At 41.2% G+C, this 21,579-nt stretch overlaps 1 protein-coding gene across 2 annotated transcripts in view; it reads right to left on the bottom strand.

Moving 5' to 3' along the window:
• LOC128768919 (astrotactin-2-like) overlaps nt 1-21,579 on the bottom strand; it is a 301,659-nt gene that overhangs the window by 201,012 nt on the left and 79,068 nt on the right. For both annotated transcript variants that reach the window (XM_053882198.1, XM_053882256.1), the window contains exon 4: nt 4-156. In XM_053882198.1, coding sequence (XP_053738173.1) covers nt 4-156 — 153 coding nt within the window. The remainder of the gene's footprint in view (nt 1-3; nt 157-21,579) is intronic.

Here is a 21,579-nt window from a genome sequence, read left to right as displayed (position 1 = left end):
TACCTCTGCTGCGACTCGGGACCCTCCGGCGGCCGGTAGAGGAGCTGTGCATGACGTGCTGGTAGTGAGAAAGGTCTGCCGGCGTGTTCGGAACCAGAAAACCATCCTGGAATCTCTGCATCAGATCCTCCACCGCCTCTTCATTAGGGTCAAAACCTAGGAGTCAATGCGGATTATCGATGAGACAAAATTACACCTTACAAGTACTTCCACCTCAGTGGTTTCAAGTTAAGAACAGATGAACAAAGCCAAATGAATGGACAAAAGCACAGGCAAGACTTCAAAGTCTTCAGACATTTCCAACTACACGCATGACTCGCGTTCTTTTACTGATTTCCTCATGTTGTCTGATGTCTATAGGGAGTCTGCCAGCAGACGTCCGCCGCTTCTCTCTCGCTGATGAACAATCACCGGCGGTGATGGATGGTAACAATGCAATTTCCCCCATTCGCTCAATAAAGGAAGTACACATGACAGATATATTTATCACAGCAGTAGCAGTGACCGCAGGTAGACAATATTTTTAACCATGAGTCAGCCAGGTAGGCTTCACTGCATCCTCCACACAATCACCTCGGAGAAAAAGTTGGAAAACTTCAATCCAGACGTCCGACCGTCTCCCCAAGACAGGTCATCCATCAGGCCGAACCCACTCCCCCCTGACTATCATCAACATCTTTTGATCCGTCAGTCTGGCACTGAGGTGTACTCTGGCCATGAATAATGGTGATGTGTTGCTCCCAGAAGACCCTCATCACGCATCCAAATGAGTGTGCGGAAGCAGGAGATGTGGAGGAAAGATGAGGACGGAAGGAAAACAACCACAGTCACAGCATGATAAATGTTTTCAGACAACCACTGATACAATTCACATCCAAAACACCCAAGACAAAATAAATAGTTGTTGCTTTGAATGAGTTATTTTTTTATTGTCAGTAATTTAGATAGTGTGCTATAAAACTGAATAAACCAAAATAACAATAATATGAACAATAATAATAATAACATTTATGATTATTATTATTATTAGTTAAAGGGATGAAAAGTGTGTTTTATGACTTGCGGTTTGCAGGTGTAAACCTCATAGTCCCTCAATTTCAAAATTTCCATTTGAACACCCTTCAAACCTCCTTGAGCTGCTGCTGCTGCTTCTCTTTGACTGACCGCGGCGTGCCCTCATTACCTGGCGTGTGCCCCACAACAATTTGTTGATGGGCCCAACATCCCTCCTGGTGATGTGTCACCTGGCAGAGTGCTGATTGGCTTCTTTTTTTTTATAAAACTCTGGGTACCAGACTAGTGAGTCAAACACCACCTCCCTTCCTACTGGATATTACAACCGAAGTCTTGAGCTTCTACTGGAAATCATACAACTTGACTACGCATCAATGAGCAGCATTGAAAAAGATGAACGAATAAAAACACTGCCAAGTTGAAATAAGTAGCTACATGAGGCAATACTATTAGAGGAAGAAGAAAACTACAAGGTTGTCAACTGTTTTAGCTTGAATCATGCAGTAGTTACTGTCCGACCATATTTCTGTTGTACAACTATGAAGACAATGGCAAAATGAAAACCTAGTGCATTCAATAGCAGACATAAGTTTTATGAAAGCACATACTAGCAAAAGCAGTAAATGATGCATCAGTGTTTTGTTTTTGGTTTTTTTTCTGTTAAAAACACATTGAAGACCACCGTCATCAAGTCCATCTCCATGATGCATTACGTGCTTTCTGCTTGTTCCCACTTTCTTTTAAAATGTTTGGTCACATGAGAGTTCATCTTTGAAGAAGAGATCATTACTCTGAAGCCATGGCGGTGCGCCACGATTGTTTACATGTCACCGAAACCCAGATTTGACGGACCTACTGTCTCCAGGGTTCACGGTAATCCTCCTACATGCAGTTTAAGCAAGTATCACCTGTCTTCATGCTGTGTCTCTGCGGCTTCAGAGGATACTTCGTTCCACATAAACAAGTTGCCTTTCTTCTTGGGTGGTCAACGAAAAGGAGGAGGGAGTTTTTGTTTATTTTTTATTTCTTTATTTCTTACATTTCTATCTTGTTTTAATTCGTTGACTATAATGCAGTTTTCGTCAGTGTTTTAACAACGGTGCCGTCCCGTCTTTGTCATGGGAAAAAGGATCGTTGATAAAAATATTTTGTCTTGTTTCAGCTGACAAAATGAACACTAGATGTAACAATGCTAGTATATGCGGTACTCAATGAGGAAGGACATGAATTGGAATTGAAGCAATAGTAAATGTTAGTATAGAAAGTTGAACAGATACAGATACTAAAACTGGGAAGGCAGTATTGTGTAGTTGTTGAGAGCAAATGATGAAATTGTATTTCATTGACATTAGTCATCCTCTGCCTGACTTTTAGAACCAGCTGCTTATGGACCCACCACCTGGGAACCATCAACAAACCCAAAGTATATACTTCCCAACAACAGCATGCCAAGTTAAATGCAGCGCTGATGTTTAGCGCGACATGAACCCGGTTCGCAGGTAAGAAGGTAAAAAGATCTGATAAATAAAAGCGAGTGGAAGCATCACCTGTGGGAGCCGTGAGTTCCTCCTACTCTGCCTAATGATTTTGCTCGCTAGCTTCCACTTCACAGACGAGCGGATCCATTTCCTCGGGAGTAAAAGTTGCTCCTACTTACTGAATAGTCGGCCTGTGGTACACAAATTGCTTAATTTAAGCGGATGGAGACGATACAGGCTGGAGCAATGGCCCGATGAGCTCAGTTTAGATCAGTCCCAAAGCATATCGAGATTAACAGCTACGCAGCAATATTATGGGCTGGTGAACAACCCGACTAGGGAGCTGCGTCTTAAGACCTGTAACTATGAACAGTGCAGTCGTACATTATGCTTTTTTTCTGTTTGTATCTAAAGCTTGTTATCATCCATTGTTATGTCGTGTTATATCCACTGAAGCGAAACACTCGGCTGTTATCTTAAAAATTCTAAATATATACTGCTTTTTTTTCACTAAATAGCTCAGATTTAGTCTTAAAAATGACATCATCCTGATGCACGTAAGCGGGCGTCTGGAACGTAACCAACAGTGCAGCTACAATGCTGGAAATGAATCACATCGGGTCGCTTTCAGTGCTGCATTTTGCCACGTCATATGGCAAAGCTTGTCAAGCTGATGGCACAATTGTGTGTCTTGAGTAATGGTTTGGCTCAGGCCTTCATGGTGATATTTGCTGTTAATTACATGAATCATATTTACCACCCGGCACACGCTTTATTGTGTAACTATAAGGTGGCAACAAATAATGACAATTTTTATCCACTGAAAGAATGTAATTATAGGAGTGAGACAAATAAGGAGATACTTTTTTTTTCCCTCCATTATCTCTGAATATTTCCCCAATGTGTTCACCTGTAGTTGCTGAATCACCGGTTCTTCACTGAAGTACAGACCCATTTGCAGCCTCAACAGCCCATGTGACAGCCACTGTCTCAAAACGGCGAAACAGAAACACGTCTTTCTGACTACTTCTTCATGCATGGTCGGTGCGTCTCCCCATGGAAACGGTAGAGCCAAAACCACATACCACAGCCCCCAAGACAGATCGAATCTCTGTCACTACAATAAATCAAACGCTGAAAATGAAACAAGGATGACTGGAAACAAGGGTGACTGTTTTTTTTTTTTTTACAACTACAGGCATGAAGAGATTCAATAAAACTTTTGGTTATTGATAGCCTTATTAGAGCACAAACCTGGTGGAAACAGATTTGCAACAGTATCAATCACACACAGGAGCGCAAGGAGTCACAGCTACTTAACAAGAGACCTTTTTCATCAAGAGTCACTTGTCACCACCAGATCTCACGCGATCGATCTCATTTAACCTGTTATGACTGAGGTTATTGACAGGTCGCCTGGGTTTTTGTTAAAAGTGTGGTACGCGATTTTGTCCGCTTTTCCATGACCAATTACAATATCTGGCTATTTTTGGACTGTACAATGGGGCATTTTAAAGGGGCCCTATCATGCTTTCTATTTCTTCAGCACTCACTATCGGGGCATCTTAGGATTCAAATTAAATTGTAAATGTTTGCACTGTAAATTCTATCTAGATAAAGTGTAAACAATGGCTGCCTTGATCGTTCATTCATTCGTCCGTTGAAAGAGTGACAAGGACCACAAGAAATGTGGAGTGCCAGGGGTTTCAACTGATCAAAAATATCAGTCACTGTTCATGGCAAAACCATCCATCCACCTCAGTGACAGCAGCTCCACTGAAGATGGATTCAGAGTCTGACGGACTTCAACGTTCAGATCCAGCTGAAGTCTTTGAAAAGTGAAAATGAGAGGTTTTCTTCAAAACCTGCAACGTAGCAGATGATGGACTGTTTGCGGCACAGACAAGAAGGCGTATACAAAACTTAATCCATGGAGCCTCTGTGTCAGGACCTTAAGGAAATGTCGATACATGTTCCACTCCCTCTCAGCATAAACTTCTTGATCTTTGGAGAAAATAGTTAGCCACGGGTAACTGTTCACAGTGCAGTGAGTGTGTCATCAATCCCATGATCCTTTACTTTAGTAAAAGCAATCTGTGAAACATTTGTATTTTGTATGTTTTGTTGTCAGTAGAACAAAACAGTGCGAATGCCACTTCAATCATGCAAAAAAAAAGCATCGTTTTTATCATCCTTTATAGCTACTGAAGGGGAGCAGCTGAGTAGTCTTCCAAGTCTCACTCACTGCCATTGCGTGGGTTTGAGTGAGACTCGTGTCAGAAAATGTGAAGCAGCACTCCCCAACAAGTCCTCTTTCTCACTGAAACAAAACCACTTGGTGGTTCATCTTTTGCCTCTTTTTTGACTCAATAAACTGTGTTTTTCAACAGCACTTTCTTCATCTCATGCCCTCTATGTGAGTGCATAGCTGCAGGTGTGAGTCTTTTTTTCCCACTATATTTAAGTACATGTATTGGAAATATCTCATTTCCTTGTTGTGGAAAATTGTCCAGGAGATTTTGCGCTGAGAAGTCAGAATAGTTTCTGATGCAACACAGGGCCATGTGACTTGTGTTTGAATGGTCGTACTGCTGCCTTCTGACATTCAATTTAAGCTCAGTTGTGTTCGGCTGAGGTACATTTGGTGGTGTGCCTCAGGATTTTTTTCAATGAACTAGTAATGTCTATTTATCATTATATATATATATATATATATATATATATATATATATAGTATCATTATATCTTGTTTATCTCTGACTAGTGAGCTGCAGCTGATCTCGAATGCTGCCAGTGTCTTAACAAGCACCAAAACAGCACATGACCTCTGATCTTCAATCACTAAACCAGCTTCTAGTTTCAGAATCAGCTCGAGAAGTCTTGTCCATAAATCACTACACGGTTAAGGTCGGAGATACTTGACAGTTTACCTGAGCCTTTTCAAACCCCTCAGTCTGCTGGTATGAGATTACGTGCTCTTCCTTAAATCACCACTGAACAAGGTGTTCGATTTACAATTGTGCCCAACTGCAGTGTCTGTGTTCTTTTTTTGTTTTTATTTGGCTGGAATCTCACAGAAGGATTTGAGCTCTTACTCCTATTTAATGGCAAATACATGTTAGAACCTTCACCAAAACCTATCAAATGAAGACAGTGTGAGGAAATGCTGTAATGAGAAGTTAAATAAGCAAACGCGCTGGCGAAAATAGCTAACTTGAATGGACAGGATCTATGATTAATATATCCACTGCATCAGCGACACTTCTATAATACTTATACTTACTTACTTATAATAGCGAGCTACATTCAGGAATCATGAAGATCTGCTGAAACACTCAGATTTACACATAAACGTTTGACCTTTTTATAAGGATGTAAGCAGAAATGAGAGAAAGATTTCGACTCCATCTGGTTCCACCCTGGTACCAGAGGGAATCTTCACTGACCTTGCCTTTCTCTGGTAGTAGACAGATCATGTTTTAAATGTTACAATATTGCATCAAAAGTACTTCTGCAAATGGCACATTAGTTCTCTCATTCATCCTCTCTCAATACTCCCAAAAGCAGCGGGGCACTGAAATGAATAATTTAATGGAGCGCATTTAAATTTCAACACGCATGCTGTTAGCTTAAGCTCGTGCTGGACATCAGGTGATCACCAACTTTGTATGATTGAGCACACTTCAGATTGATGTCAATACACTTTTTGTTATTAGCTTGAACAACTTGAGCTCAAACAAACGAAAGATTTAAGAGCGGACCTCTGCTTCCTCCCATACACCAAATATTTTAATTTGTGGTGCCTTTCACGGATTTGCATTTTGATAATAATTTACAGACACATTCAAATGAGACCAATGGGACACAAGGTGGCAGTCCACAACATGCTCATACAATCCAGTAGGAACTGAGATGAAGAACTGCAGCAAAACTTCATCATGTGGTTGATACCAACTCAACTGACTCAAGTCATTAGTGGCAGACAGACAGAAAAAAATGTATCTGCAATGGATGCGGTAATAATGAGGATAAATGACATTTAATATCACTTTCAAATACTGTGGCAATAAAAGCAATAGTAAATCAAGCAATAAATAAAGACACAACACCACAAAGGGGTGGTGGTAGTAATATTATTATGTCTAAAGTTGTTTTTTTTTTCCAGTCTTTTACTTTTGTTATAGGGAATCCACAGTTTTTCAATTCAAAAACAGACATTTAAACACAACATTTAAACTTGCATTGGACTTTAAAACGGTTTTCGGTGTCTATCAGACAAATTCCGTAGTGAAGTCATTGTTGCGAACATAAAACACATCTCTCTGACACCTGAATGGATTTAGACAAACATGTAGAGGAGAGGAATTAAATTAAAATGCATATTTATCAGCTCAGCTGCACACTCCCGGGATATTCCTCTGCCTTCATCGCAGCAACCTTTAAAGCCTGAGGCCACGAATGACATCAAGTCAAAATGCTGTGTGCGGCGAACACGATAAGTGGAGGACCTCCTATTTATAATTATAACAGACATGAACCAGTCAAAATTCCAGAGGCATCAGTCAGCAGGACAAAAGACATTTTTCATCATTAAAATAGGACGCTGTTGAGCCTGTACATTCACAGAAATGGATACCCAGTCATTTGAACACCAGCATCTGCTGTGTTCAGAAAGAGGAAAAAAAAGAACGTTTTGTTGTCCAAAGAGTGAAATGAACATGAGCAAACTAAACTGCTGATACAGCTGACAGGAAGTATGACGTGTCAGAAACAAAAGCCTTTAACACAGACTCCTGGTCCGTGAACAGCACAATATCTTTATTTATTTATTTGGGTAGGTTCTCCCTGCTGAATGTTAGCGAGACAAGCAGTATTTTGAGGCACTTCAATCCCTCGTAGCCCGAGGTAAGTGGTGATACAGCGTGCAGTGTGGTAAAGAAGATTGATTACAGTCCGCGTGGAGGCAAAGACATGCCGCAGTGGCAAACTGCTGATGTTTTTTTCTGGTCTGTGCAACCCCAGAATTCATGTTTCAGAACAAGTCCACACAAAGGCATTCTGAGTACGCTTTCTGTTCGATAACCACTGTTTGATTTGCCTGTGCTATCCATTCATAACACAGTGAGATGTGGTAGTAAATACACGACTAGTTAAATAGTTATTAAGGCTTTTTTAAATCAATTGCGATAAAAGTAAATTACCTGTTTCATGGATGAGAACAAGCAAGTCAAAATACATCCTGAAATATACTGAGCACAAACCTTAAGCGACTGATCATCCAATCGGCACAGGAGGGGCAGTATCACAGTCGCTCTACCTGTGTGCAAGAGAGAGCTGAGCCGAAAGGCAAAGCTCTGTATGTACCAGCTGTGGTCATGAGCTGTGGGTCATGAACAAAAGAGATCCCGGATACCACCAGCTAAATTGGGTTATCTCCCACAGGTGGCAGGCGTCTCCCTTAGAGGAAGGGTGAGAAGTTCCATCACTCAGGAGCGACTCGGAGTAGAGCCGCTGCTTCTCCGTGTTGAGAGGAGACAGTTAAGGTGGTTTGGGCACGGTTTGCTGGGAGGAGGCCGAGGGATCCACCCAGGACCGGGTGGAGGGACTATATCTCTACACTAGCCTGGGAGCGTTTTGCGATCCCCCAGTCGGACCTGGTGGATGTTGCCCCGGAGAAGGGTGTTTGGCATGACCTTTTGAAGCTGCTGCCCCCATGACCTGGCTACGGACAAGTGGGTTAGGATGGGTGGATGCTTGAAGCCTTCAGAGCTAAGTTGCCATGGCTCTGGCAAGTTTATCTGCATGGTTCAGGACATGTGGGCAGGAGTGGTAGAGAGCAATATTGGCATCCAGTTGCAAACTCCCAACTCTTTAAGATTAAAACCCTACATCAGTGACATGCGGCTCCAAATGAGACTTTTTTGCATGCTCTCTTTGACTCGGCACACGAGGATGAAGAGGATGGCAACCGCTGAGGTTTGTGGGTGGGTGAAAGGAGGACATGAAGAGGATCGATGAGAAGAGGGAGGATAATCACGATTCCTTTGGTGGAGGACTTGCTGTGGCAACAACAAATGAAGGGAAGAGCTGAAAGAAGATGAAGCATCAAAGCTTCATTTGGTTCTGCACAAGAAAGTATATTCATAAAAAATAAATGATGGCTCCACTGAATGACAATTACAGATCACACCACTGAGTTAAAGTATCAAGTCAAGATAAAGTGTGAACCGAAATGTCAGGACTTCTGCATAATATGCCGTTTGACATTTTTGTGAAATTGCTTTTTAATCACCATATTTATTCTTGGACTTTGGAAACCAATGAGGTTGCATGGGTTCTTAATACATCTGGACTCGACATGCGAGACTTATAAGTTATGGTGAGATTCAGAATGAAGGAATGCAGCGACTACCAAAAATATCGTAGCGAATGGGAGATAAATCAAGAGATATGCCGCTAGTTTTGAAGTGAATTTTCCTAAATCATATTAGGCTCACTCCAACTAACTTCAATAAGGAACGCTTCGCACTGAAGAGTTTACAGTAGGAGGGTGTGTTTCAGTGATATCAGATCATGAAGGATTAGAATATAGGGCTGCAGCGAGTGCAGGTTTGTCGTGCTGCTTCGCCCCTTGTGAGGATCTCTGTAGAAAAAAAGGCACTCTACATGGTGTCAGCTATGAAACTACTCACAGAACATCATAGAAAAGAAGATTTACTTATCTTGTCATTTTCTTTTTTTTATTATTATTATTTAGCAGATACCTTTATTATTTTTTTAATTTTTTGTATTATTATTGCGTGTGTTCTTGTTGTGCGTGTGTTCTTTGTACTTGAAATATTCATTGTTTTTTGCAAATAAATCATTTTGTTAGAATTATTGCAACCTTTTTTTTTCTAAATAAGCTAATTTGGGAATATCGTTGTCATGTCCGTCATGTTGTTCCAGAAACATAAATGATCGAAACTTTCACTGCAATTAAAATAATAAATAAATATGATAAGGCAAATTTTGATGTTTTTAATTTAAACGTTGGAGGAATTACGATTTTAGGGAGTGAGGCGACATCATGAAAGACTTGTTGCAATGACCCTAGATCTTGGCTCTTCAGTTCAGCCTGTAAGCACTGTTTGGACCAAAATATCATCAATCGTGGCGAGACCAAAAAAGAAACCACACCCAGGGAGATTCTGTGTCATCACGCATGCATCCGTTGCCAACTTACAGCCACCTCTCTGTCACATGCATGTTTTAAGAAGGAGTCTGTCCTGGAAGCGTACTATTCTTGGAGACTTGAGCTAACAGCAGCATTTCAAGTCAGAGGAGCAGGCGTGGCCACGAGAGGAGCAGAGGGAGCTTCCTCCTGCTGTTTTTAATTGAAGCAAATCCACCGAGTACATTCCAAGAAGCACCATTCTGGCAAAGTTTCACATTTTATTACGTCTCTTTTTGTGGAGCAGGGTTTTGATTTAGGTCTCCATCTCCCTTGTTGTTGGAGAGTAAACTGAACAATAGAGGGGAAACAGGGATTTACAGAACTTTCTTTCCCTGAGTGAGTTGTTCAGTTTTTCTATGGAGGAATCCATCCAAGCTTATTGGGAGCTTTCCTGACAGAGCCTCCTTGCCATGTGACAGGTACATGAATGGAGTGTAAGAGGTTAGACAAATCAAGGAGATGACAAAAGTGCCGTGGAAGACAAGGGATGCAGTGTCAGAGAAAGAAGAGGGAAGCAAAAGAAGACAAGTATGTAGGCCAGGAAATGTCAAGAGACGACAGGAAGCAGTAAAGAAAGTTGAGTGGAGATAATGTTGGAAATGAGATGCTCTTACAGGAGCCACGAGGGACGCAGAGAGGAGAAAATAAGTTTGAGTAGCTAGATAATATTTGCAGATGAAAACCAAAGAGAAACTACATTTTAGTTAAAAGTTACGGACTAAACTTAATTTCTAAAACTGGCACCAATTTGCTTCCCCATTTGTTTATTCCCTCAATACATAATGTTGCATGTTGAAGTCCAAGTTAAGTCTCAAGTATGGGGTCATGACTCCAACATGAACATTGCATTTGAGTCACAAATCTTGAGGCCGATTGGAGTCTTTAGCCCTCGAGTCCACACAAAGTCACTGGCAGGTGCGACTTAAATGCAACTCCAGTCCAAGTCGCAGACCCAAGTCCCCATCAGTCCTTGTACAGGGAATGACAGTCAAACGTTAATACCATTCCTGATATGGCGAGAGTGACTGTTAACACACGTATCAGGTATTTTCAAACTAACTTAAAATTATTTCAAGTCAAAATCTTTTTTTTTCCTTTGTTGTCCTAATGTTTTTAGGGTTTTTTTCTTCCCTCACCTTGCAATCCAAAGTTCCATTATTCTCATTTGACATTTCAAATATCGATGTATGATGCACTCGAATATTTATTGTTGTATCACAGATTACCATTTCAAGTTGGACATTTGTTAATATATTTCATCTAATTTATACAGTCACAGTCACATTTTTTTTTCTTGTATTTTCCTTTTCCTGGATGGTGTTCTGACTCACCGGAGTAGCGTCTATTTGTTCCGAAAACAAATCCTGCACCAGGTACTTGTTGACAACCAACAGTAACAGGTCTTGACAGGCGAGGTAAATGATAAACACCCAAAATGGGAGCAATCACAGGTTTCACCATTTGTCTCACCTTACACACAAGATGAAGGACACAAGGCCTTCATTTGAGACAGGAGAGAGATCATGTGGGATTTATATGAATTGACAACTGAGAGTACTTTGGAAATTGTTGAAGGATTTCAGCAGCACCAAACAAAGACAAGCCCTTTTTCACTCTTCACGCTTGTTTTTGTTCAGCTGAATCTGACTAGTTGTTGTCCACGGTTCTTTATTATCAGGTGCATCTTTCGTCTTTTTCCCTTTTCTGTTCCACGCTTTTGCCTCCATGTGTGTATTTTGAGGCTGCTGTTTGGAGAATAAAGCACTATCTATAGCTCAGCGTCGCCAGGGGCAAGAATGAATTATAGATATGACCCTCCAGACTCATCAGCCGAACATTTGAGGCGAGGCTCTGACCACTAACAGCCTCGGACGACATGACAATTGGACAAGATCACAACTTGGAATAAAATTGAAAGTACTGTTTTATTTCTCTCTCTCTCTGGGTTGCAAAATATCCTGTGCATGAATTTTTAATGAGCAAAAATGCCACAGTGACGTGTATCCTGTTTCTGGGAGGAAGGATTCACGGTAAATCCGGTAAATAATACCTTGCTAATGAAGACAGAGGATGGCGGATCAGCAGCAGGAAATGAGAAATAAAGTGCAGAAATGATTTTTGGGTCTAAGAGAGCAGAATAGTGGGGCAGTGGTTCATGTTACACTCCTCATTTTGCATCATGTTTAGTATAATTTAGCATGACTTCAAGCTTAAAGTGGGAAGTGCAAGCAAGTTTCAGAGGGACCTGGTTTCAGGAGTTGAATTTGACCTATTCAGATAGATGAATACCATGTATAATTTGATTCTTGAAAAGAAACTCTTTGCAATGTGAAAATAAACTCACACAGGCGGTTGTTTTGTTGGACAGATGGAGTGGGAGTTTTTGTTTTGTTTTCTTCAGCGAGAGCGACAGATCATTTTAACCATGAAATCAGGCAAGGTCACCAAATCTAGTGTTTAATCGACTCTGGTAAACTATAATTTTGGTAAACAGAGGAGAAATGCGCTGGTTTTCAACAATTATATTGAAATGAAATTGTTCATTAAAACCAAAAGCTGTTGTTTCGGTGTTTTGGGAAAAGTAGTGAAGTCCTGCTATGAGCTCAAAGGTCAGACGATTCTCTCTACGCTTTGGATGAGCAGGCAGTCAAAAGGGGTAGTCGTTCTTGATATTAAACATGATATGGAACTGGATTTCAACATTTTGTAGCAGCCATCGCCAGCAACTCTAAGATGGGTGAAAGGTAAATAAAAAAAAAACCAAAAAAAAACTCAAACCTGCTCCTTTAAAAGAGACCAGACGTTTAATTCATGTACAAAGCACCACGCCATACAGAGCAGCAAATGGCTAAACCCACCCTCTCAAGCACATGATAACAAGCAAAACCCGAGTGGTTTGCATACATAAACATATAAATAATGGAAGAGTGCTAAAACCGCTCTTCAAGAACATTTAGCATATCAGTTGATTTCCTCCACTTTAAACTGTATGTGCAATGGCTCTCTGCAGGGGCTATTGTGCTTTTCTAGCTACGAACAAACCGGATGCAACAAAGGTGCTTGTGGTCCTCTGGTGCCGACAACTGAAGGGTCTCATGAATTGACGTGAAAAATATGTAAAGTGCCGTGAACGCTCAACTGGTATATAATCGTTCTGAATGACACCGAATCAGCACATTGCAGCATCTTGACTTGCAAATGCAGGAACACAAATGAATCTGAAGGAAAAGTCTGACTAATACTATTGTTATATTTGAGGGAGGATGATGACTAAACAAAACATGGAGCAATAAGCACCGCGTTCCAGGCTGGGGTGAAGACATCACATGCCAGGGGTGAGTGCACAGGGCAGACATTCAGAAGCGCTTGTCACTTAGTTCATTAGGATGTCAATTTCTACTTATAACCCCTTATGTAGCTTTCCTTCTTCGCGGCGATGCCATCACTATGTCACCATCACTGAAACACGTGGCCGTTTTTATTTTTTTTTTACTTCCAGTTCATCAATAAACTTCACTGTGTTCCTCAACTGCTCTGTCAGAACCCCTGGAAGAAAACCAAACATGGGGAGAACATACAGGACCATAACAATGTACTGTGAGGCTGCAGGACTTACCACCAAACAAACAACCTTTCCGGACCATCAGCATTTATTCAAAATAGCACACATACATATGTATATACATATGAACAAGTAACATCCGACTTACGACCGGTTGGTCCGAACCAATCCCGAACATAAGTCAGACTGGACGTAAGTCGAATGCCATTAAAAATAGCTGACGCAAGAGTTATAGGTGCTACTGTAGTGGAGAGTGAGATGCTGCGATACTGTGCTGCAGAAACTGTCGTACGCGATGCCAACTGGCTGCCATAATTGTTGTACACGTTGCCGGGCTGCTACGTGCTGCGGCGCCAGACATCGAATTAAAAAAAATAAGCTGTACAGGTGGACGTAAGTCGGATGTTACTTAACAACTTGACTGCACCTCTCCACCAAGAAAAAAGAAAAAAAAGTCACTTCAGCACAACAGCAACAGTTATTTTTCATGATGGAAATATAAACACAGCACATTTGGCACTTTTTTAGTCTCCGATAAGAAGCTAAAAGCATCTTGGAGACTAAATATGGTCTTTCATGTTAGTTCTACACCGATTCCATACCAATGTCAAAAGGTAATAAATGTTTATTTTCCCTATAAACACCTTGTTTGTCATGGAGTCTTGCTAGCTCTGCTTCAGCTGCCAAGTCCTTACTACCTTTGTGATGCTCCAACTTCCTCAGGGACATTCAAAGTGATCTGAGCTTGGACTGTGACACACATCTTGACAAGCAACATTCATGGGCAGATGTAAATGGTAAGACTCAATCTCCATCTTCTTAAGAACATTAGTGGATCACTTCCTGCATGCATCATCGTGGAAATGAACCAGCAAAAACATTATGCAAATATAATTACAGCGGTGAGCCAATTTATCAAACCGAACAATGATTCATCATAATTAAAAACAATTCAGCTCATTTAATATGCTCAACACAAATGTATAGGAAGCAGCAGCAGCTGCCTGGATGCTGTTTTGAATCCTCTGCAGGGCATCCTCAAACAGGAAGGCCAATTCATTCAAACAGTGTTGGTGGGAGAGTCCCATGTCATACATTAGCTTTAAAAGCATGTTAAGCAGCCCAGTAGTGGATTTCAGCTCAGATATGAATAATTGTTGCTGTGGGCCGAGATGAATGGCGTATCTCGGAGGCACTCTTCCTCAGTGATATTAACAGTCTGGCTTCTTCTGGTGAGCAGCCTCTCTTATCTCAGTCACCTTGCCATGTTTCTCAGTCACATATTTTCCCCCTTCACTTATCAGGTATGTATGGTGCATTAGTGTAGTTACACTAAGTGAAAATGATCCCTGTTAAAGCTAACTCAACAGCAGGCAAACTTCAGAGGACCGCAAAGAATGTGGACTAAGCATTTACTGGAACAATACAGGACAAGGGCAACTGTAAAAGGAAATCATTCTACGGTGCTTGGATCAAGAAACGGGAATAAAATAAAAGCTATCAGCAACTACATGGATGTACAGTGGTACCTCGGTTCTCGACCACAATCCGCTCCATAAGGCCGTTCCAGAAGTGATTTGTTCCAAATCTTAATCGATTTTTCCCATTAGAATGAATGGAAAAATAAATCATGCGTTCCAAGCCTTAAAATAGTCTTTTGTAGGAGTGAATGTAGAGTGTCTGCTGCAGGTGCGCTGTTCCTCTATGTGTGTGGCCGCTGCATGTGGGAGGGGTTGCCGAGTGAGTGACGTCTCTCCAGAAGTGAAGAGGTGTCCGGTGCGTGTCCAGCTCTGAATGTGCGCTTCTGTGCAGTTTGGCTGTGACAAAGTCATAAACCAAGTAACGCTCTGTCCCAGACTCGCCTCATCCCTGTCCCAGCTCCAGCTTCTGAAGGGGCCACGGCACGTAAGCAAAAGCGTTCTTGCTAAAGCACACGGTCCCCCGTGCTGAAATTTTGACCTCGTACATTTTCCCAGAATTAGAGGACTTTTCTGTCATTTTTGTCAGCGTGCAGTAAAGACTGACTCACAATAACAGCGCTCCCTGGCTGTCGTGTGTCACGTGTGGCATCAAGAAACAGATAGTTGGGTAAGGGAGAATGTATTGTGTATTATTTTTAAAACATAGCTACTCAGAAATGGATGAACACAGTTCTTTCACACTTCACCATTAGTTAAAGTGGTGCTTCATCTTGCCATAGATAACTCATGAACTGTGAGTTACCACACATGGTACTCTTTAACCAAAATGCTGTGCATGGACTACAGTCAAATATGGTAATTTAATTTAAATAATTTAATTTAAAAAAAAAATAATAATAATGCAGACCAGAGCATTTGCACTTTAGCCACCTAGACATCATGCAGATCGCTCATTGGTTAGTGAAAGTACCACATATTCATCTACTGGGGTGCACTCTTTTCCTTTAGCACAACATTCCTCGTAATGAGTAACCTCACTGTATAACCCACTGCCTGCATATTTTTTGTTTACCATGCTGTGATTATTTCAATGTTTACTTTGCAAATACCCTAATTAGATGCCAGGGAAAGGGAAAAAAAGTTCAGTACGGAGGTTAACTCCAAACTTGAAGAGAAAAATAATAAAGAAAAAGTGAAATGAAGCTGGCTGCGGTGGCCTACCAACACTGAACAGCAATGTGACCAAGGAGCAATTATAGGCACAAATTCATGTTCCAAACGGCGCCGCTCGATTATGACCAAAAAGATCATCACAATTATTTTAACTAATAGAGGAGAAAGTATAAAATGTACTCACAATGTCTCTGCAGATAGCACCGTCCAGCAGTGTAGTTTAACCATGGCATCCGAAACTGTGGTGCCATAACGTCAACATTAATGTTTATTGTCATTTTAAACCTAAAGCCATTTAAACTGCAACGTGAAACAATAAATAAATGCACTTTAATTGTCAACTGTCTCTTGATATACAGTAGCAGTCAAGCAGCATCTGCACATTTCTGCTCTTACTCTTAGTCTGCTTCATCCTCCATGTCTAAAAACGTTATGCGGTAACACATTCATCTGCGGTATAATTTAAACGTATTAACGATCAATCGTCTGAATTAGATGATGTCGCTCACTTAACCCGTAAATGAGCTACATCAGGGAATGGATGTGTGTTAATGGATCCAGCACAGAAAATGTTCCTCCTCCCAATTCTGGCAGCTGCTTTCAAAGTTGATAGAAGGAAAAAAATGGAAACAAGGACAAAAATGTTCATGTTTAGGAAGAGTTTATATGAAATTCAATTGACCAGTGTGTAACAATTTTGAATAAAATTAACAATTAATTTTCAACTTACAAAGTAGGGTCGAACAGCTCTGTTTATTTGCTTGCATGTTGAGCAGACAAGGTTGTAGAGGAGTGGTCGGTGATGCTTGAGGATGACATAGTGACTTGTTGTGAGAGGGGGTGGTGGAGGGGAGGTGGGGTCCCGCGCATGAGAGAAGAGTGATGAAAGCCAGTCGACGCAAGACAGAGGTGATGTGTGTGAATGAAGAAGAAGCAGGAAGAAGAGTGAAGAAAAGGAAATCATTTTGTATAGACACGTCTTGTGTGTAGCTTTGTGTCATCACTGTGTAAGGTGTGAGATACTCAGACTACCAAAACACTGCTGGTAGAAAACATGTCTCATGGAAGAAGAAGAAGCAGGAAGTAAAGAGAGATTTGAAACAAAGTGAAGGTCTGGATGAGATGAGAGGAGAGAGAAGAATGCTGGAGAAATAAGACCAAAGGAGCGGAAGACAAGAGGTTCATGGATGCTGTGAATGAAGAGAGGATGTTGAATGGAGAACTGAGGGGGACTGGTTAAGATGTGGGAACACGTTGCTGTATAGAACGCTGACTCAGGTATAACCAAACTGATATATTAAGTCGCTGATGTAAAGAAGTAGCTGCCTGACACTACATATTTACACATCAGTATTCAGGGATGAATACGAAACACAATGACACTCCGAACATATACATAAATAAAACATTCTTTGTCGTTCCAGCTGTCACGCCAGAGCCCATCAAGTATTTACTAAGCTCTAATTAAACTTCAGACTAGAGAGTGATCATAAAGTGTCAAGCTCCAGATCGCTAATGTGACATCACCGATGACAAATGTCTGCCATCCTGGAACACACCCGCCAAGTCCAAGGCTTGTCGTATCCTCGTGTGATGAACGGATGAGAAGACCTTGAGGGAAGCCAGTGGAACCTTTGTGACAGTGTGCTGGTGGAACTTCGATCAGACCAGGTGGAACTTAAAGGTGAACTGCATCTCACACTAACAAAAGCATGTATAGACACAGTGCAATAGTACGCTCTTTAGAACACAAACACATGACATCATATCGACACAGTTGTCTAGCTGGTACATGAATTCGACTGTCACATTCAAGCATGTATCAGGTGTACTTCATCAAGTGTATTTGAGTATCCAGGACTTTTTCTAAAGCACACTACCAGGGTCATAAACATAACTGTGCCACATGGCCTCATTTTTTTTTTTACCTTTGTACTTTGTAATTGTACTTAGAATTAGGGCTGAACGATTTTGGAAAATAATCTAATTGCGATTTTTTTTTCTCAACATTGCGATTGCGATTAAATGTGCGATAATTTTTCAAGGTCCTCTTCTCATGTATTTTACGGCAAACACAACTAATAAATCAATCTCTATTATAATAAACCATATGTGATTCAGTATGTATAATTGTTCTTCCTTATAGGCTATTCTTATGTTAAGATAAAGGCAAATGAAGCATGAATTAAAATGAAAGATGGTTTATTTGTCTACTTCAGTTTCAACGGTAGACTAAACTGATAAATCACACAAACTAAAGTGCATATTACAACAATAATGCAAACCAATATGTGGCTTTACCACTCTAACACGTCCAACTCTTCATGTAAACGTAGATTGCACTTTTTAAGCACTGTCTGAACATAAACAGCCCATAATTAGTAATACAAAAAGCCAATTGGACAATAGACGTCACGTGACTGCGGGGAACGCGCATGGAGTAACAGGCACGTATTGCCGCCACTTCTACGAGTGCGCATCAGTTTTATTTACAGGTGCAGCGAGAAGAGGTGCAAAAGGGTGCACGCGCATACGGATCGTGTTCTACGAGTATGTGGAACTTATGCACCCGTTTTGGCGGTGGTTGAGGTGGAAAACACGAGCTTGTGTTAAGCCACTTGTATCTGTGCACTTAGAAAATGAAGGCAAAATTACTTTTCGTGTTTGTATGATTTAGACACACATGCCACGGGGTTTACGGATGCAAATGTGCAGTTACGCGTATATGCCTCTGACGCATGGATACGAGTCTTGTGTTACGGGTATGTGCCACTTTTGCACCCATTTTACCTTCATAGGCTAAAGCCGTCATTTACAGCTCAATGGCTAAAGCTCACCGTTGCGCTGCGTCACCAATGTGAAAGTCACGTGACCAGTCAAATCGCAGCCTTACGGTTAGAAAGTCACGTTTTATCATATTGCGATATAATCGCAAATGCAATTAATCGTTCAGCCCTTACTTAGTAAATGACCCAACACAAGCAATATTCTAGATTGTACAAACTTAGGGCACATGTCCTGCAATGCTACAACCAAGGAACAAGTGGATCGCAAAGCAGCCACAGAACTTTACACCAGAATACTTGTTATCGTATTTGAGTGGTCATAGATGACCATCCCAAGATTTATGTTTGGATATTTGAAGAAATAAATGTTCTCAACAACTGTACTAAGATATGGTGTTATGGTGTGCAAATAAATACAAAGCAAGACAAGGCAAAACATGACCTCCAGCTTCTGATGGAGAAACACTCTGGCCTCTTTATCTTTGTCTCCAAACCACTCCCTCTGATGTATTCATTTCTGATGATGGCCGAAACACCGGCTCCACCCTGCTGTGCTCTCCTCTACACCTCATATATTATGTTGTGTCAAGCACTTATCATGGCAGTTTGAATAGTCACCTTTAGAAGTAATTCCACGGAATCAACCAAAATGAAGATGCCTCGAGTGAATCTATAACAGCCTTGTCGTACGTTTTTTTCAAGCATGTATCTGCATTTGTGCGGCTAGATATTCAGAAGATGTCTTGAGACATGAATTATATTGTACTTCACATTGTACATGTCCCACATATAATTCACCGTTGCCCTCTATTGAATGCTCAAGACTGTAATCATGACAATCTAGACATCTTCACCTCATAGAAGGTCAACAGCGACCTTCTGTCAGGGCTATTATCAGCAAGAAGTTAATTTCGCTCTCTCTGCTGTCAAGACCTCTCTTCCCCGTGCATTTTTCTAAGGCTAGCAAGAGACACTTTCGACAGTCGTTGAAAGAAAGTATTGTTACAGAGGCAGTGAGGCTGCTAAATGTATCGCTCTGCCTCCACACAGACTATTACACCAGGAGAGTGTTACACAAGAGCCGTGGGGAGGTATGCGCTATACAAATCTCTAAGGACACCTTGCTGTTTTTAAGGATTGAGATTAAAATGGGACAAAGAGCCAGCCTGATGTCAGACAGCATGATTCAGTTCAACATGGATGTAAACTGTAATGTGTGCATACCATTTCATTTCGTTCAAAAACAGTGGGGCCAAGAATGTAGGAAAAAATAAAGCCAGATCAAAATTGAATCCAAAGTAATGTAATGGAAAACTCACTAGTGGAAATTCTTATGGTGGATTTATCTTTTAAAAAACAGTGGTTCATCTTTAGTTTCCTTTCTCAGGGTACTGCCTTTCCTTTAATTTCATTTTATTTTAACTTCATTTTGTTTTAAGCCTTACGCATGAAGAAATACCCTCACACTCCCATCCATCTAGTAATTTCATGCGACCTGAAAGAATATTAAATATGATGAGCTTGCTTTATTTCAATTCAACGCCATTATGATGAGCTCATGGCATCATTTTAGGACTTTACATATAACTTTGCAATTCAATAATACACTATGACCAAAAAGGTGAGGGAAGAGAAAGAAGAAAGAGAAAAATCCAAAAACGTATCCAATGTTGAAAAGGGCAGCCAGCACAGACACACAGATGTCTGAAGTCCAACATCTTGGATATTAAACATGCAACACTGTGTTTGAGAAGCGAAAAAAGCCACCATGATGCTGCGCTTTCTGTTCACGTGCTACATAGCGGACTCTTATAAACCATAAATACTGCACATACCAGGACTGAAGTAACACAGCAGACATGTTTGTGAGGCAAATTTCAAGCTCCAACTTCTACTACACGCTCGCAGAGCATCTGACTGGAAAGACATTTCAGATGAATAGATGAAGCTCACTCTCAAATCATGGACTGGTAACACCCGCTGGATCTATCTGCATCTGTCTAAAACAATGGTTTCGGAGCCCAATACCGACACAGGATCAGATCAGTCCCATCCCTAAACCCTACTGTACCCAATGGTACTTGCCGTCATGCCATTGAGGAATGCTTAGGACCACTTGCCTTCGTCGTAACACAGAGCCGCTTATGAAGAGTATCTATGGATCTACTAACTCTGGCTAATAACTTGTTCACTTCTTTGGTCCAACTCTCGAGTGAATGAGTGTGGCATCTGTGCCTTCGACATTAGCATGTGGGTATCTGCCCAGGTCTGAATAGAAACATAGAAACCTACGGTAAGATGTGTGTTTTTTTTAACAAGCAATGCCATCTTTATTTAGGTAATTCACTAGTGTGTGAACATTTGTGGTGTAACGCGCTGTTATTCCAAACACCATTTTCCTTCTAGCTCTTGCTGTGATTGGTCTCAAGAACATGATAGTTGTGATCTCTTCCTGAAAACATTGAGTGCACCTGTAGGTCCGTAATGGCAGAAGCAGTTGCCAGCAGAAGGAGAGCTGTCTCGACTGATGGAAGTTGGATGGTGATAACTGCTCCCTGACCACTCGTCTCAAAAATAAGGATTTCATTTCAGCCGCTGCAGCTCGCTGCTACCCGATTTACGCCGCTCGCGTTACCTAATGCGTCCCCAAAGCTATGTTAAATCTTGCTGAATACAGAATTGACAGCACTCATTTGTTAGGATGTCGTAGCAACAAAAGCCAATGTCACGCACATCCCTGTAAGGCACAGTGATAATCCCGCAGGATAATGCTATTGAGCGCAAGCTGAATGGGGTTATCTGTCAGCCACCATAGATAAAAGATGCTTGGCATTTGGCGACTTTGGGGAAGCCAGGCGACATGGAACAACAAGGACACGAGTTAATTGCCGCACACAGTACCTCTATGAAGAAGACAGAGAGGCGCTGG

Source organism: Synchiropus splendidus, chromosome 1 (assembly GCF_027744825.2).
Source record: "Synchiropus splendidus isolate RoL2022-P1 chromosome 1, RoL_Sspl_1.0, whole genome shotgun sequence".
In the NCBI taxonomy this organism is placed as follows: Eukaryota; Metazoa; Chordata; class Actinopteri; order Syngnathiformes; family Callionymidae; genus Synchiropus; species Synchiropus splendidus.
This window is presented reverse-complemented; position numbering and strand designations above follow the sequence as displayed.